The following is an 18,323-nucleotide window of genomic DNA, read 5'->3' on the forward strand; positions in this document are numbered from 1 at the left end:
CAATTTGCAATTACCCTGAGCTGTTGGGAGTGGGCCAACCAGATCCATTCCCCACCTTTGTAGTGGCCATGATGGTGGAATGAGTTGTATTGAGAGTGATGGTGAGTGTCTCTGGTTTGCTGTCTTTTGGCAGGCTTTGCAGTTTCGGACAAGGTTTTGGGTGTCATGTACGGCCGAAGGCCAATAGAATCCTTGCCTGATAGCCTTGCTTACGAGAGCTCTTGAGCCAATGTGAGATCAATAAAAACCCTTGTGAATGTCGGCCAGCAGATCTTTGCCTGTTTTGGCATCGATGCAACGAAGCAAGGGCATTGAGATTTCGGCCTTGTAAAGCTCTCCATCAATGATTGCATATCCTCTTACTTTTTACTTGAGCCTAGTGAGCTTGTCTTTGTCGCATGGCTCAAAGTGACCTGTAATGTATGCCATTATCTCGGCTCGCCAGTCGAAGCGCTGGATCGCATTTACATACTTCAGAGTTGGTTCTTTGGTGGATGGGGTCTCGATGACTTCGTAGAACGTGTCGAGAGGAATTGGTTCATTCTGGGCTGCTGCTTTTGCGAGTTTGTCCGCCTCATCATTTTCTGCCCTCAGGATATGCTTGACGGCGAATCCCCTGAAATGTTTTTCCATTGTTCTGACCGCTGTGAGATACTTCACGAGCTCTGGCTCTTTAGCCTCGCTGTCTTTCTCGATGTGCTCTTTGACCACCTTAGAGTTTGTTTTCACTATGAAGGCCTGTTGTCCTAGAGCTTTCATCTTTCTTAGTGCCATAAGCAATGCCTCATACTCGGTTGTATTGTTTGTTGATCTTGTTCCTTTGGGGAATTTTAGCCTCACGGCGTACCTTATTTTTACGCCAGTTGGCAAGGTTACAATTGCTGTTACTCCAGCCCCTCTGTCGCACCAGGCGCTGTCGCAATAAACGATCCAAGGTGTTTCAATGTCGTCGCGACTGGCTTTTGGAGATGTCCAGTCATCGATGAAATCAACCAGGACTTGAGGTTTTATGGCGCTTCTTCTTTCAAAATCAACCACGAACTCTAATAGCTTAGATGCCCACTTAGTAATTCTGCCCGAAGCTTCTCTATTTGAGAAAAGATCGTGGAGGGGTTGGTTTATGACAGCCACAATCCTATGTCCCTCAAAGTAATGACGTAGTTTGCATGCTACCATCACCACTGCATAGGTGATTTTCTCCAACTCTGAATAGTGTATCTTCGATCCACTGAGGGCCTCAGATGCGAAGTAAACTGGAATTTGCTTTAGTTTGCCATCGATTTCCTTCTCCTGAATCAGGGTGGCGCTTACCACCGTGCTCGAAGCTGAGATGTAGAGCAGCAGTGGTGACTTGGGCTCGGGGGGGGGGGCATAGCTTTGTTATAGACTGCATGTAGTCCTTGAGTTCTTGGAATGCTTGGCACTGCTCTTCCCCTCCATTCAAAGGTTTTGGAGTTTCGTAAGACCTTGAAGAAGGGTAGGCTTCACTCTACAGCACGGGGGATAAATCTATTGAGGGCGGCCACTCTTCCGGTCAGCCGCTGAACGTCCTTGACCGAAGCTAGCTCCCTCATTTCAAGGAGTGCCTGAATTTTGTCGGGGTTGGCCTCGATGCCCTTGGTGGTGACCAGACAGCCCAATTCCTTGCCTCACTGAACCCCAAATACACATTTCTCAGGGTTTAGTCTCAGATTTGGTGCCCTTAGGTTGGCAAAAGTTTCGGCAAGGTCACGGATATGATCGGCCCTTTTGTCGCTTTTGACAACTATGTCGTCGACGTAAGCAATGTTCCTGCGAAGCTGGTTTGCTAGTACGATGGCGGTCATACTGGAGAATGTTTGTCCTGCATTTTTTAGTCCCTCCGGCATTCGCACGAAGCAGAATGTTCCGAATGGTGTCACGAAACCTATTTTTCCTTCATCTTCCTTTTTTATTCTGATTTGGTGATAGCCCGAGAATAAGTCTAATAGCGAGAGCATTTCGCTGTTGGTAGCATCATCCACAACTTTGTTGACCCTTTCTAATGGGTAATTGTCTTTGGGGCAAGTTTTGTTCAAATCTGTGAAATCGATACACATTCTCCATCTGCCATTCTTTTTCCTAACAGGTACAGTGTTGGCAAGCCATTTCGGATAGAGGATGGGTCTGATCACATTGGCTTCGAGTAGTTTGTCTACTTTTGCTTTTACTGCATGGACCTTCTCGTCAGACATTTTTCTTAGCTTTTGATTTTTTGGCTTTGCCCCTGGTCTAATGTCAAGGCTGTGCTCAATAATCTCTCTGTCTACCCCCTGGAGATCGCTTGCGGACCAGGCGAAGACGTCTTTATTCTTGTTCAGAAATGCAATCAGCTCATGCTCTTCTCTGGGTTCGAGGTTAGCTCCGATAGTCACGTACCTGTCGGCGATGTAGCCATCCAAGAGGACTCTTTTGGTTTCGCTGTCTGCACTTATCTTTATTTTCTCTTTGTCTCTCTTGGGTTCGACATAGGGTTTCTTCATTTCGTGCTCTTCAGATTTGCTTGCAGCTGCGAGATGATGGACATTCTTTTGTCCCAGAGTTGAAACCCTCTCAATGTTTCTTGCCGTTTGCTGATCTCCATACACGGTGATCACTCCTTTGAGGGCTGGCAGTTTCATGCAGAGGAAGAGCTGTCTGATGGTTGCATCCATTTTGTTTATGAAACCTCGCCCGAGGATGTGAAGTAGGGGTAGCACATTTTGACCACATCGAAAGTGATGTGCTCTGTTCTCGCGTTGTTGAGGTTTCCAAATGACACTGGCAGGGAAATTTTTCCAAGAGCTTTGATTGGTCTGCCGTCGAAACCAAGCAATGTGACTTCGGGCGGTTTGAGGAGGTGAGGGTCAATCTTCATCTCTCCGAAGGTATTGGCGAATATGATATCTGCAGAGCTGCTTGTATCAACCAAGACTTTCCCTATCTTCCAATTTGCGATAATTGCCTCTATCACCATCACATTGTTATGCATGGCCATTTTCAATGTGAAATCATCCTCTGTGAAGGTGATTGGCATGTGCGCCCATTCTGGCTTCGCTGGGGGGCCATCGAGGATGATGGTGTTTACTTGTCTGAAGTAGTCTCACTTCTGCCTTTTGGTTTCAAACTTGAGGGTGGACCCACCAGTGACTGGCATTATCATGCCGAAGGTTGGTATGGGTTGGAGTTTGCTTCGCGAAAGTCAGACAGTGAAGACCCTCCGGAGATAGGCATTATCGTGCCATAAGTTGGTATTGCGTTAGGATTGCTGCTTGGTGGGTTTGGTTTAGCTTTTGGGATTTTGTTTGGCAAGTTTGGTGGTGGTAGCGGTATCTCGTGGCGAGGCTGAGGTGGGATGTTTGTGTTTTGTGGTTGGAAGGTGTGCGAAGGTTGCCAGGTTATCGGTGGTTGGAAGTTTGCAAGGCTAGCTGGGCTTGGGTAATATGTTGGATGTGGGTAGAAGGTTGTATGATGGATAGTTTTTGGTGCTTTTGCGGCTTCTTCGGCTGCTTTCTTTTCTGCCTCTCTTTTTGCGCCTTCCAGAGTTATGGGACACCAGTCAGTTGCATGATTGAACTGCTTTCCATAGAATATGCAATGGAATGGCCTTTGTTGTTTAGGCTGATTATTTGGCCTCGGAGGGCCATTGCTTTGGCCTCTTCCTCTGTCGTTGTGTCCACCTCTGTGGTTGTTGGGAAAGTTGTTATGGTTTTGGTGGTGCTGGTTTTGAGCTTGGTTGTGGGTGTGATTTTGGGTTTGGTGCGAGGGCTGATTGCCTTCGATTGTCATCACGCGGTGGGGTTGATTCTGTGTGTGATTGTATAGTGAAGCCTGCCAATTTCTATTTTTTTCTGTTTGTCTGTGACTGTTTCTTTCGGCCACCGTTCGTCTGTGGTCTTCATCTGACCTGATGTATTTCTCTAGCTCTGCGAATAGTTCTTCCATTGTTTTGGGTTTCTTTCTTGTTAGCTTCGACGCTGTCAATCCTGGGTTGAGCCCCGCGATGCATGTTGAAATCGCGATACAGTCAGCCACATGTGGCGTCTGCGACCGAAGTTGTACAAATCTCCTGACATAGCTGGCGAGGGTCTCTTTATATTTTGTTTGCAATGGAAAAGGTCGGCTCCGTCAGTCATGGTTTGATGGAAGCCTTGGAAGTTCTGAGTTAACTTTATTTTCAAATCTACCCAACTGCATACTGAGTGTGGATGTAGCAGTGAGTACCAGTTTAGTGCTGCCCCCTCGCAAGCTATGATGAATGATTTTGCTAGTACGACATCGTCCCCCCCAACCGAGGCTATAGCAGCTTCATAGCTCATTAGAAATTGGCGTGGGTCTATCTGGCCATTGAACTTAGGCAAAGCAATTGACCTGTAGGTGGCAGGCCATGGGGCAGTTTGAAGTCCGATTGACAGTGGGGAGCTCTTGTCAAAGACTCCATATGTATTCATTGTAGGTGGAGGGTCATGAGGACTGAAGTCAGGGTTGGTGTATATGACCCGTGTAGGACCAGTGTTGAAGGCTTGGGTAGATGGCGGCGTTGGTTGTTGCGGTATGCCTTGAAGGTACTCGAGTTCCTTTAATTCTCGCTGTAACTCTTCTAACTGCTTTTTGGCCTCGTTCAACATTGCTGCCCTGTTGGCTGCTTCTCTTTGAGCTTGCAGTTGCTGTGCGAACCTTTCTTTCTGCCTTTTCATTTCTTCGAGTTGCCTCAGGATCGAAGCTAGCTCGTCCTCTGAGTTGCTTGGGGCTTCATCTTCTGTATCTATTTGCGGCTGATCTTTGTTAGGTGTCCTGTGCGGCATTTGCTTTCAGTGCTTTTGCTTTGAGGACCTCTTCGACTCTCCTGTAACTCTCTTCCCTATCCGTGGCGATCTGCTGAACTGGCTCGGATCAAACAAGTTGCCTGCCCATTGCAACTTCGGGCTCGGATGTGGTCTTCTTCTTCTTCTTCTTCTTCTTCTTCTTCTTCTTCTTCTTCTGGGGTGGCATCGTGGGTTTCTTAGTGGCTTAAAGCACGGTGGGTGCCAAATGTTGGATTGTAACTTCTTGCGAAGTTAAGACTCAACAAGATTAACAAAGGAATGGGAATACGAATCGTCACTTCATTGAAAGACGTAATGCCCTTTTACAATGGGAGGAGGCCCCCCTTTTATAATGCTCGGAATGCCCGTGCACTTTACATAGTTGCCCTCACTCAACTGCTACATTTCCAGAATATTCCTTACATTTGAGTCATTCGTGCGTCACGTTTTTAGAGCTATTCTGATAGTCCCGTGATTTCCGCTCTCACAAGGCTCCGTGATTTATACTCCTTTCGTTGCTCACCCCATCGTGTTTCCCAGCTTTGCACCCGAGGCCCAGCTTGTCCTCGGGCGCTTTGGCCTTCTCGCCGGTGATTTTCCTTCTAGGGTGAGCTTCGGGCGTCACGTTGTCCTCAACCATTCGCCCTAAGCTCGCTCAACCTCGGTCGCGCTTGTCTTCCTCCCTGCACACTGACGCTAAAGCAAGATCATCAGGTTAGGAAAAATGTTGATTCACCCTGCCTTCGGCTCCAAGCCTCACATGACACCCGAAACCGGGAAGTTATTCCTGAAGCTGTGAGCTTCGCAAGGACCCGTGTTGTTGCTTGTTTCGACCGACCTCGAGGGTGGCCATGCTTTTGGGCGATCCCCAACAGGAGATATTAAAAGTCCAATTTTAGCATGGAAGGCCATGCCAAGTATGACCACATCTTATAGATGGAATAGTATCCGTAGGCTAGAATGATAAGATTGCGCTTTTCAGACTAGTGTAGTTACTTGCACTAATGCAGAAGCCAGCAGTCCAGGCCCGCTATTAAGGCCATGCATTGTTGCCCTTTTTCCAAGCGTACTGCATCCTGAGGTCAAGTAGTGGATACACATAGACACATGGTATCTTGTAATGCTAATAATGTTCCTGAGAGGGCACCTGATTTTCATCCTACAGTATGGGGTGATTTTTTCTTCAACTACAGCCCAGAACTACTACATGCATGGTTATGTATATTTATGGCTGTTATGTAGAATGCTATGTTCCAGCCTGTTTGTGTTTCTTTCAGTTTTATTTTAAGTATATGAAAAAATAGCTTTGAGTCCTTGGTTTCTCTCTCTCTGGTATATACTGTTTGGATGCGCTTCTGATGTGCCTCACCTTGGCTTAGTTTGACTTCTGACCGCTTGGCAAACTAGACATGATGATCACCCAATATTCATAGGCACGCCCGGAAATGCAATTCCAGAATGTTTGAGGAAAACTGAATTGTAGGGACGCTTGATTGATGGATGTTCTAGCAATGCAAAAGTCCATTGTTACATATAAGTGATTTAACCACTTTTTTTAAAATTAAAATTTTCAAGTAGACAGCAATGTAGACGCATTTTTCTCCAATCGAAGAACTACATTGCTGTCACATTAACCACGTAACGGGCGACACCACATCATCAGACTGTTATCTTCTTCATTCACAACCTGCTAGTTCGTGACTGAATGGGCAAACGTACCGTTACAGTAACATGGGATTCAATGGCTGTATCTTCTTCAATCACAAAGGATGTTGAGTCCTGAGTGTCGGTGGCTGGCCGCTGTCCACACACTCCACAGCCATGGCCTTTTAAAAGCATTGTAACAAAGCAAAGCATTGTAACAAAGCTCTTTTTTCTAAATCTCTGGTCAACCTCATTTAGCCATGACCACGCATTGGTGGGATGCAAATTTGTGACGTTAAGCCAAAAGAACTACTATATCCTGGCACAATGCTACAATGGTCTTCATAGAAATGATGCTGTATCGTTACATCAAAAATGTTTTGTACTTGCCCTATACGTTTCACTATACAGTATTTTATAAGAACGGCTCATTTTGTGCAATTAATTAAAGATCCTTAGTTTGAAAGGAGTTTTGGTTTGTTTGGATAGCATGTTACATAACAGGTTTGTTGGATTTGGGATGGCATCAATGTCTAACAAGCAACTCTCGCCGCATCACCGCTGAGCGTTCCTGGGCTCCTGGCCGCACGCGCATCATCCATCCATGTAAACGTATGATCCAAAATTTGGTGGACCCCCTAGGTCCTCGCTCCTCATCATCGACGTAATGTTGGTGCCCTGTCATGCGCAGTCTTAATTAAATTTGCCCACCTGCCCGGGGCCCGGCGGGCAGGAAACGAGGTAATGGTGTACGTCCTGGCCCCGGTGTCCAATAGAGATATCGACGAGTCCTTAAATCTGAAACATGAAGACAATGCCTTTATATCAAACGACAGGATGCCAGTTCGATCTCTGTGATGCACGAAATTTGCATGGAAAATATTTTTTTTAACGAACAGGTACAAGATGGTGCCTATTTCATTGATACTTTACAGCAAACTAACCGGTAAAATCAAGAAAAAAGATTGCATAAATTATGTGTTCAATCTCGCGCTAGGAGGCCCGCAAGGCTTTTTGCCCCGGCTGCAACCCACACGCTTCCTGAACCTTGATTTTTGCCAAAATGGACGTTACTGATGATTCCTGGTGCCGGAAGATTCTCGAGTTCCTTTCCTTCCATACCTCCCAAATGTAGCGCTATACTACGTGTCGCCTTTCGTGAAATTCTTGACGTCGATGTGATGTTAGACCACCATTCCAAACATGTCGTACTCTGAGGCCATTCATCCGGGGCAAGCTTCTCCTGCGAGATCTTTCCTGACTAGATCTTTTGCTTTCTTCTCCTGAGCGTTGATGATCTGGCGCCGGAACGAACCCGAGCCATCGGCGATGCAGAGCCAGGATCCGAAAACGAAGGTGGTGCCCGCTTCGATGAAGTAGACGGGCTTGATGATGACCGTTGCCATTGAGTTCGCGCTGAGAAACTCGACGAGTGCCCCTACCTGGCATGCCAGCTGTCGGTGTTTTAGACCGGCAACCTGCCTGGGGGTACCCTAGGTGGTCTTTTGTGCGGTAAGGATCGTCGAGAATCAAGGAATCAATGGTGACGCAAGGAACACGATTTAGACAGGTTCGGGCCACTAGATCGCGTAATACCCTATGTCCTGTGTGTTGGTTTGTATTGATCTTGGATGAACTGGAGTTGTTCTTGTTTGAGGGGGGTCCCTGCCCGCCCTTATATACACGGGAGGGCAGAGTTACAAGTCTGAGTCCTAGTCGAGTACTATTACAGAGTTTTACTCGGTATGGCTCGAGTAGTTTTCCATACACGCACTTCACTAGTCCGAGTGGGATACGTCTATCCCTTGTTCTGGTCATATCCGAGTACGTCCCTTAGTGGGCCGTCCAAGGTCTACTCGTGGGCCTGGGGTGCATACCCGACAGTCTAGGAGACCACATGTGTCCGTATGCATCTGGTGAATCTGCACTCCAGTAGTTAGCCCTGTTAATGGAAGGTTTACCCGCCCCACACCCACCCCGACCCACAATTAATTTGGCAGTTCTGCTGACCCACCCCGCCCCATATATTTAACTCTATATTTAACTTGTCTACCCACCCCGCCCCACCCCACCGTACGCGGGTGAAATGGGTTGCAGCTGCCTGAGCTACTGGTTATAAACGTCCCAGTGCCCCACCATCATGCACAAACAGAGGAGCCACTGGGCAGCTGCAGCGACCAATATATTCAATTATTTATGAGCACGACACTACATGTTTTCCGGCCATTAAGGATGTACATTCACCGGCACAACATTTGAGCGCCCGTGTCGTCCTAGTCTCTGTTGCTGCTTTCCATCTTACTATTGTCCCTGACCAAGCCACATAAGAGTTGGAAGAGCACGACAAATAGGCCGATCAACGCCAAGGAAATGAAGGACTTGAAACCAGTCAAGAGGCGTTCTCCAGTCCCTAGCGTTCTGGTCTTCCTCGGTCCTTGGGGACTCCCAATGAAATTTGCAGAGATAGAGGCAAAAATTCTTCAATCAGCAATCTAAAAAAAATGGAAGGAAAAGATTCATTATGGAACACAATGTATTGTATGATAGTTTCATGTTGGATTATTTGTGAAACAGAAACAATAGCAGACTGCTAACTAAGAATAACCCAAAAGTTTAAAAAAAACCCATTAAGCTTTAAGACCATACTGCTAACAATAGCAGACTGCTAACTATATGAAGAGTTAGCACACATGACTGCTTCTTCGAATCAGGATCATTATTCCCTAACTCCCTTCTGGGCTGTACACAAATAACGATCATTATGTCAAGTGGGTGCGGATGCAAAGATACGACTGTGTTAGTAACATACGTTCAAAAGAAAAAAATAATCTGGATGCAGCTCAACTCAGAAACCTTAGTTAGTAAAAATTACCTTCATTGGTGGGATACTTGTACATCCAATCTTTGAAAACAGGCCAAAGCTTCAAGAGTTTCTGGCGTCATTGAGCTTCGATTGTCACTAAGAATCCAACCACTCAAGCTTAATGCTAATTCAAAAGAAACGGTGCTGAGTGGAATTGCTAAGAAATCGCGTGCCATCACTGACAGCATAGGGTACTTGTTGGAGTTTGTCTTCCACCAAGTTAGAATTTCAAAATTTTCATCTATTCTCACTGGTGGTTCATCTAGATATGCATCAAGTTCTGATTTTTCAATCCAGACCATTCAACTACTATTGCCGTGCTGACAATGTGGGTAGTAGCTGCTATGTATAGGAGTAAGTCCTCGTTTGGAGATGGAGCAGTGAGGATTGACGGCTTTGACAGAAAGTCATTTAGTTGCGTTAATGCCTTGTCTGCCTCTTCTGTCCATTTGAACTTGTCCTATCATTTGAGAAGCTTGAAGAAGGGTAGTCCTCGTTCTCCAAGTCTCGAGATAAACCGATTGAGGGTTGCCATGCAGCCTGTGGGCTTCTGCACATCCTTGATGCTAGCTGGTGCGTGCATGTTTGTGATGGCAGATATTTTTTCCGGGTTGGCCTCAATGTCGCGATGGCTAATGATGAACCTGAGTAGTTTGCCGGAAAGTACTCCGAAAACGCACTTGGTAGGATTGAGTTTCCATCGGAAAGCTCGTAAACTTGAGAAGGTTTCCTCCAAGTCGGCGATGAGTTCCTCCTGGTTCTGTGTTTTGAAGACTGCGTCATCCACGTAAGCTTCAACATTACGATGTAATTGCTTTTCGAAGCACATCTGTATAGCTCGTTGATAGGTTGCCCCTGCATTTTTTAGTCCAAATGAGATTGTCTTGTAGCAGAAAGCCCCAAATGGTGTGGTGAAGGCTGTTTTTAGCTTGATCTTCTTCTTTGAGGCTTATCTGATGATAGCCTGAGTAATAGTCGAGGAAGCAAAGCAAATCGCACCCAGCAGTAGAGTCGACTACTTGGTCGATCCTGGGTAGTCCAAAAGGAGCTTTTGGACAGTGTTTGTTGAGGTCTGTATACTCGACGCACATCCTCCATTCGTTGTTTTTCTTGCGAAAGAGTATGGGGTTGGCTAGCCAGTCAGGGTGAAAGACTTCTTTGATAAACCCTGCCGCGAGTAGCTTGGCTAGTTCTTTTTTAATTGCGTCTCGTCTGTCTTGGGCGAACCTGCGGAGTCGCTGCCATTTTGGAGTAGCTTTGGGATCAACATTTAGAGAGTGCTCAATCAGCTCCTTGGGCACACCAGGCATGTCCGCTGGTTTCCAAGCAAAGATATCGTGGTTAGCCTGAAGGAAGCTGATGAGCGCGATTTCCTATTTAGGATCTAGCCCTGTTCCGATCAGGGCTATCTTGGAAGAGTCACCCGTCTGGAGATCGACTGGTTTGAAGTCTTTCTGGCTTGCGGGTTGCACCTTTGTAGACCCCAACTTGTTTTCTGGGATCTCGAGTTCGGTTGGGTGAAGTTTCTTTGAAGCTGTGAAAACTTGTTGCATGGGACTAAGTGCTTGAGAGGTTGCGGCATGGCTTCGGTGTTGCATTCGTAGGATCGCCGTAAATCTCCTCGTAGCATTAGTTCTCCCTTGGGCCCTGGCATTTTGAGTACCAAGTAAACGTAATGTGGTATGGCCATGAACTTGGCTAGTGCTGGCCTTCCGAGTATGGCGTGGTAGGATGTCTCGAAGGGCGACTTCAAATCTGATGTACTCGGTGCAGTAGTGTTCCTTAGTTCCAAAGGTAACTGGAAGGACGACTTGTTCTAGTGGTATAGCTGCGTTTCCTGGTACGATGCCATAGAAGGGTGAATCCGTTGGAGTGAGCATTTCCATGACGTTGAGGCACATCTTCCTTAATGTTTTAGCAAAAATGACGTTGAGTCCACTTCCACCGTCGATGAGTACCTTTGTGAGTTTTGACCCTGCCACAACGGGGTCGAGTATTAGAGGGAATCGGCCTGGCTCTGAGAATTTTGTCCATTGGTACCTTCTGCTGAAGGATATGGGTACTTCTGACCATTTTAGCGGTGTTGGGTCTGTTGGCTCGATGGCCATGATTTCCCTGAGAACGAGTTTGCTGGCTCGCTTGGATGCGGTGCCTGGGATTCCGCCAAAGATGACGTTAACTGTTTTGGTGGTGGTTTGGAAGTCGCCTTCTTCTTCTTCATCGTTGTGGACTTTGTTCTTGCCCTTATCTTTTTTCTTGTTGTACTCTTCAAGGGGGGGTAAGTCTTGCATAACTCGGCACATGTTGTAGCAGTCTATTGTCGAGTGTTTGCTAGTCGGGTGCCATGGGCACTGCTTTTTGAGTAGTTCGGTGAAGGTTGGCCCTTCATCGTTTTTGCGGGATCCCTTTTTCCCGGAGTTAGTCATGGCAGCAACGGTGTTGTCGGGTTTCCTTTTGCAATTGTGATTACTCGAAAAGTTATTTCGAGTATCGTTGTGTCGAGTTCTATCATGGTCGTCGTTGTTGTTGTCGCGGCCACGGTTGCGATGAGAGCCGAACTGTTCTTGCTCTTTGTCTTTTTCATCTGCCCATTGTTGTACCATGACTTTAAAAAACTTTGACATTAGCTGGTCATCGTCTACTGAAGTCTTGGTATGTTCGTCGATCATAGAGTCCATTCTGGAAGCACTCGATGACGTCTGTTTCTGAAATGTCAACTATAGTTGCCTTCTTTTTGAAGAATCATCGCAAGTAGTCGCGTAATGTTTCACCTTCTTTTTGCTTTATTTGACTCAGGTCGATCTTGGTGCCCAATTTGGCCATGGAGCTGGCATAATTGTTTGTGAAAGCCTTTGTCAAATCTGCCCAAGAGTCGATTGATCTAGGTTTGAGTGACTCAAGCCATGTCAGCGGTGCGGGTTCCATGCATATGGGAACGTGGATGACTTTGGTGTTGTTATTACCCCCAGCTGCTTGGACTGCCAGCGAGTAGCATCGCAGCCATTGAATTGGGTCTTGCTTGCCATCATATTTGGTGATTCCTGTTAGTTTGAACTTCTCAGGTAGTCTTGTCCTCGTTACCCAATTTGTGAAAGTAGGAAAGTGGTTGTAGTTGTGGACTTCTCACTCACACCGACTATTGATTATTTCTCGTAGATCACTGAAATTTGATACTTCGAAATTTTTCCGAGTAGGGTGAGGACTTTTTACGGAGTTGGTGCAGCTGACTTCTCCAACGTCTTTTTGTCGTACTGGAGCATTGTGTTTACTCGAACCTTGGTGGTGCTGCCTAGGTTGGTTTACAACTTCGTTGTCGTTCCTTTGTACTTCGTTGAGGTTGTTGTTAGCTGCAGCACCTCTACTGCCTTCTTGGTGAGCTGCAATGCGGGGAACGGATGGAATTGGTAATTCTTTGTCGAGTAGCTTGTAAGCTTGTTCTGCAAGTTGTGCGATTAGTCCATTTCCGCGCTGCGCGAGTTGAGCTGTGACTTCGTTGTCTCTGTCTCGAGGTATGAGCGTTGATATGAGGTTGATAGAAGCAATTGCTGCGAGTGGAGTATTGTGTTCTTGAGCCTGTACTGCATCAAATGCTCTTTCAAGGTTTGTGATGGGAATGTTTGTAGCCAGCGTCTGTCGTCGCTCAGCCCGAGTAGCATTGCGCGTCCGTCTTTGGTTCCTTTGATCGGAGGTTTTGTCTGGTGGGGCGTTAGTTGTAGACTCGTCTTCTGAGACGTTGTCGAGTTGTGCTAATCACCTGGGGGTTCTATTCTGGCTAGTACTTAGGTTGTTATTTTGAGTAATAACAAAGACTTCTCTGTCTGGGTAGTAGCTTCCGGAGCTTGATGTTGCAATTTCTGTGGAACTTTCCTCACGGCTTGAAGTGAGTGGGACGCCTTCCTGATATGGGAGGTTGTCTATGTGAGCGACAAGGTGTGACTCGTAGTCACGGGTAAGGAGAGATGGTCTCATTCCTGGCCAGTGTACGAATCTGCCTTGTGATGTTGAAGTTATTACCAGTCCTTGGGCTGGTCCTGTCAATGGTATCTCTGGAAGATAATCCGAGTCGGAGTCATTGTCTTCGTCTTTCCCGTGTTCGAGTTGAAGTTGAGTGAGGAAACTTTGGTAGGCTTCGGCTGCATTGCGGAGTCCATGTGGAAACCGTTTTGGAGTCGAAGTCGATTTGAGAAGTGACTGGGATCGACTACTCCGAACCGGGGTCGAGTCCGACGCGTAGTCGAACTCGAGGTTGTTGACTTTGAAATTTTGACTTTTTTTGACCAAATCTTCTGATTTCTTCTCCTGGACGTTGATGATCTGGCGCCGAAACGATCCAGCGCCGTCGGCGATGCAGAGCCAGGATCCAAAAATGAAGGTTGCGCCTACTTCGATGGTGAAGACAGGCTTGATGACGACTATTGCCATTGAGCTCTCGCTAAGAAACTCGACGAGCGCCCCTACATGGCGCGCCAGCTATCGGTGTTTTAGACCAGCAAGCCGCCTAGGGGGTACCCTAGGTGATCTTTTATGCGGTAAGGGCCGTCGAGAATCAAGGAGTCAATGGTGACGCAAGGAGCACGATTTAGACAGGTTCGGGCCGCTAGATCGCGTAATACCCTACGTCATGTGTGTTTGTATTGATCTTAGATGCACTTGGAGTTGTTCTGTTTGAGGGGGGTCCCTGCCCGCCCTTATATACACGGGAGGGTAGGGTTACAAGTTCGAGTCCTAGTTGAGTACAATTACAGTGTTCTACTCGTTATGCCCCGAGTAGTTTCCATATACATAACTAACTAGTCCGAGTGGGATAAGCCTATCCCCTTGTCTCGATCATGTCCGAGTACGTCCCTTAGTGGGCCGTTCAAGGCCTACTCGTGGGCCTAGGGTGCATGCCCGACAAGTCCCTCTCCTCTGGTGCCTATATTCAGCAAATTCTTGTTCTAGTTTTCTTTTTCCAAGAACTAGCACTGGAGAACGGTTCACCATGCTTCTCACCACACCAGTTTGTGATACTACATTTGTATCACTTTATCTAATAACCTCTTCATACTTCCTGAAATACTTGCGAAGCCACTCTTTAGCCAGATTTTTGCTAAAGTCAATATCAATAAAGTTCCTGCACACCTTCTCATAAAAGAAGTCTAAGAAGTCAACTTTTGTTTTTGGATCAAGTATGCTGCAAATAACAAGGACCATATTGTAATTTCCATTCCAATACTTATCAAATTTCCTTTGCATTGCTTTTGCCAAATCTGCGATAACCTGATCCTTGTACTATTCTGGACTATTTAGAATTTGATGCATACAAAGCACATTATCCAAGAACATGTGGGAAGTAGCATATCTATCAGCTGAGAACGCCATGGTAGTTTCTTCAAAAGCTCCAAGAAACTCACCAATGTACTCAACTTTGCTAAACTCATCTTTAGTTGGAAATGGTTGCTGATTTGCTTGGGCATATCGCTTCAAGACAATCTTGTACTTTACTGCCTCCATAATCATGGCATGGGTTGAGTTCCAATGGTTGGGAACGTCAAGGACTAAACCAGCCTTTACAGCAAGGCATTCCCTTTGAGCTATCTCATTGAAATCCTGGATACGCGATGGTGATGAGTTAATGTGCCTAATCAGGTCTCTTATCAACTCTATCACAACATTAACAATGTTCATACCATCTTGGACAAGAATGTTGAGTATATGAGTACAACATCTAACAAGAAGATGCTCACCATCAAATAACATGTCAGACTTCCCGCTTTCTTGCAAAAGATCACAAGCTGCCTTGTTATTTGTTGCATTGTTGAGTGTGATCATAAACATCTTCTCTTTGATACCATAATCTCTCAGAACAGTTGTAATGGCTTCCTCAATAGCTACACCCGTATGTGGATACTTCACATCCTTAAATGCAATTATATTTTTCTTCAAAACAAAATCAGGGCCAATATAGTGAGCTGTCACACAAATATATCCCAACTTTTGGTTTGATATCCAAAGATCAGATGTGAAGCATATGCGGGAGTTAAGAATCTGAAGTTTACTTTGTAATTCTATCTTTGCTCTCCCAAACTTAGCAACACATTCATTACGAATCATTTGTCTCCCTATGCATCTAAATGCTGGTTGCAATGACTTCATCCAAGGCTCAAATCCTTCATCATCAAACTTATTGAATGCTACATCAACTCTAACACACCATGCAATCATCAAGTCACGACTTCTCTACTAATTAAAGGTGAATGAACCATCTACAGGCTTTTTCTTCATTGTAGTGACAAATTTGTTCGTATCATCACTAGGGACTATGGGGCAATGCTCTACAATGTGGGTTCGAAGGCTTTTTTTACCTGATTTCCTGTTCACAGTCAACTTTGTACCACAGTACTTGCAAATTGCTTTTAGGACACCATCTATCTCGACCAAATCCGGCTCATAATACTTCCAAAGTGGTGCCCTTCTATTTGGTGTTTGCGAGGAACTATTGTTGGTGCTATCACTAGTACCAGAGGCCTCTAACTGATGAGAAGACATCTGTTTCAGAAAGGTATAAATGATAATCAGCAGCAAAATCCCGTCAATTGACAGCATGATCCTAGTAAACTTGCATGGTTAAAGATCCTGGACCGTGTTTCCCTACAAAAACTACAGTTCTGATGGAAGGACATTGTATGAGCTATGAAGGTGCCATGGTGTGTCCCATCCTCAGTCTTCGCAATCCAAACATGCACATCCTAGAATGTTGTGCCATTTAAACATTTCAACGTACAGTTTATATGCTCATTCTTTACTCAGGTCCAGCCCGTCACCCAGCGACCTAGCACACTGTATGTGTGTAACACAGCATGGATGGACAAAAATAGCTACTGCATCTTTTATATACGTGATGAAGAGCTGCGCACTGGTCAACACATCTCTGAACAGAATGCATGTTTACCTTAACACAATTACACAAATGTTTCCTGAGTCTATAAAGCATGTACTAACAAACATATGGGCTCTATGTATGTGACTGAAGGCCACAAAAACCTGAAAATGTTGCTACCTTGTTTTCCTCGAATTGTTGTGAGTATCAAACCAAATACAAAGAGGCAGCCAAGTAACTGATGAAGGTCTTTGTCTTTCTGACAGCTGAGTATGAAAACAGATGTACCTAGATCGAGGACGGTGCGAGTAGAGGGAGGGGCGGCGGCAAGGGAGGAGGACGGCGTGAGGGGCTTAGATCCGGCGCCTCCCTTGTAGATCAAGCAAGAAGAAGGGCTGAAGGCCAACAGATTTGTCTCCTCGGCACCTCCCCTGCAGATCTAGCTAGAAGGAAAAGGGGATGAGTTGATGAGGAGAAGAAGGGGAGGGGTAATGTGGAGGGGATGGAAGATGGGAGGTGGAAGAGGAATACCTGGATTTGCCGCCGTTGTTGGAGGAGAGCGGCGAGGGCGGGGGTAGCGGCAGAGGGTGCTGGCGTCGGCGGCGTCGCCTTTCTTGTGGGAGCGCAGGACTCCGGACTCAAGCAGACTTGCATGTAGGGGGCGCTGGGTGCCTGGGTGCCTAGGCAGACCCGTCGTGGGAGGCCAACCCACCCCCGACCAGCATTTCAGTAGCCCCAACCCGCTAAACCTCTGGTACCCATTCCCACCCATCTAAGGAACCCCACGCGTGGACCCACCCCGAAGTACCCGTTTCACCCCGCCCCACTAGCAGGGCTACCACTAGTAGATGGTGCGCCATCTCCATCGTACATCTGCATAGAGGGCAAGACGAGGTGTGTCGAGGTGTGGTCCCATCCTCATCTTGCCAGCCTGTCTGACGACCAAACCCTATTCTGCAAAATTAGCCACACGAAGAATTTGCATTTTGGTGGGACCCACATATGCCAGACGCTTGCTATCTTGGGTGCCTTGGTGCACCCGATGAACTATGCTTTATAGGCTGATGTTGCTGTGTACCACCCGCTTTGCTCGAGTTCCCAAATAATGTTGTCTTCCTATAGAGGCTGTAACTCATATGGTCATATTAGATTCCATAATGTGGCAAACTCGTTTGAGGCTGTAACTCATATGGTCATATTAGATTCCATAACGTGGCAAACTCGTTTAGGTGTGCTGGGGTGAAGCTCGAGCAGAGGTTGAGGTCTCTAATCCAGTTGTTGTTGCGTAGCACATCGGCCACCATCCTCTTTTTCTTCTTTGTCTTGGCGTAAAGTCCAGGGGCGATGTCTTTTGGTTGTCTTACCTGTATCCACGCATCATGCCAGAAGCGGGATAGCTCACCATTTCCTAGATGGATTGTCGTACATGCAGCGAAGAGTTGTCTATCCTGATCATCATATGGTGTTTCAGTTTCGACCAACGCCTTGTCCAGGGAAACCCATTCACTACGGGACACAGGTGGTATGCCGAGTGCCAGGGGCACTCGGCGAAACCCAAAATACTCTCGGCAACAAGTTCACCAAGTGTTACACTCGGCATCTGGCACACAGTAAAATTTCCGCTGGCAAAGTAACTTTGCCAAGTGTTTTTTGTCGGGCACTCGGCAAAAGCTTCGCCGAGTGCCCAGAAAACACTCAACAAACCATTTTTTCAAAAAAAAATAAAAAAAATGGCACGCCGACACCGTCGGCCGCACCACCAGCACTGTCGCCACCATCCACACCGCCGCCACTGCCTCCCACCGCCACGCCATGAATCTCGCTGCTGCCAGCACCAGCTCGCCGCCACCACGCCCCCGCGCCAGCCACCACCACACGCCCCCGCCAGCCACACCACACACCGCTGCTTTGCTCTAGCCAGGCGCCGTCGGAACCTCGACCGCGCTGCCGATGGAGCCCTGGTGGTGGTGTAGGAGGCCGCCGCTGCTCCCGGACAGTTCTGCGGCGTCCCTCGGTGGGCTCCCTGGACGGCCGAGACGGAGTCCGCTGGATCCGGGGAGGGGCGCCACCGATGACGGAGGGGAGGGGCGCGGAAGCAGATCCGGGGGGTGGCGCCGTCGGTGACAGAGGGGAGGGGTGGGGAAGGAGATCCGGT

The 18,323-nt window shown here is 47.0% G+C and overlaps 1 protein-coding gene across 1 annotated transcript; it reads right to left on the reverse strand.

Moving 5' to 3' along the window:
* Nucleotides 1-366: 366 nt before the first annotated feature.
* On the reverse strand, nucleotides 367-759 carry LOC140221216 (uncharacterized). The gene has a single exon (XM_072290534.1). It carries the CDS (start codon nucleotides 757-759, stop codon nucleotides 367-369), a length of 393 nt encoding a protein of 130 aa, XP_072146635.1.
* Between the last annotated feature and the right edge of the window lie 17,564 nt (nucleotides 760-18,323).

Source organism: Setaria viridis, chromosome 9 (assembly GCF_005286985.2).
Source record: "Setaria viridis chromosome 9, Setaria_viridis_v4.0, whole genome shotgun sequence".
NCBI classification, from domain to species: Eukaryota; Viridiplantae; Streptophyta; class Magnoliopsida; order Poales; family Poaceae; genus Setaria; species Setaria viridis.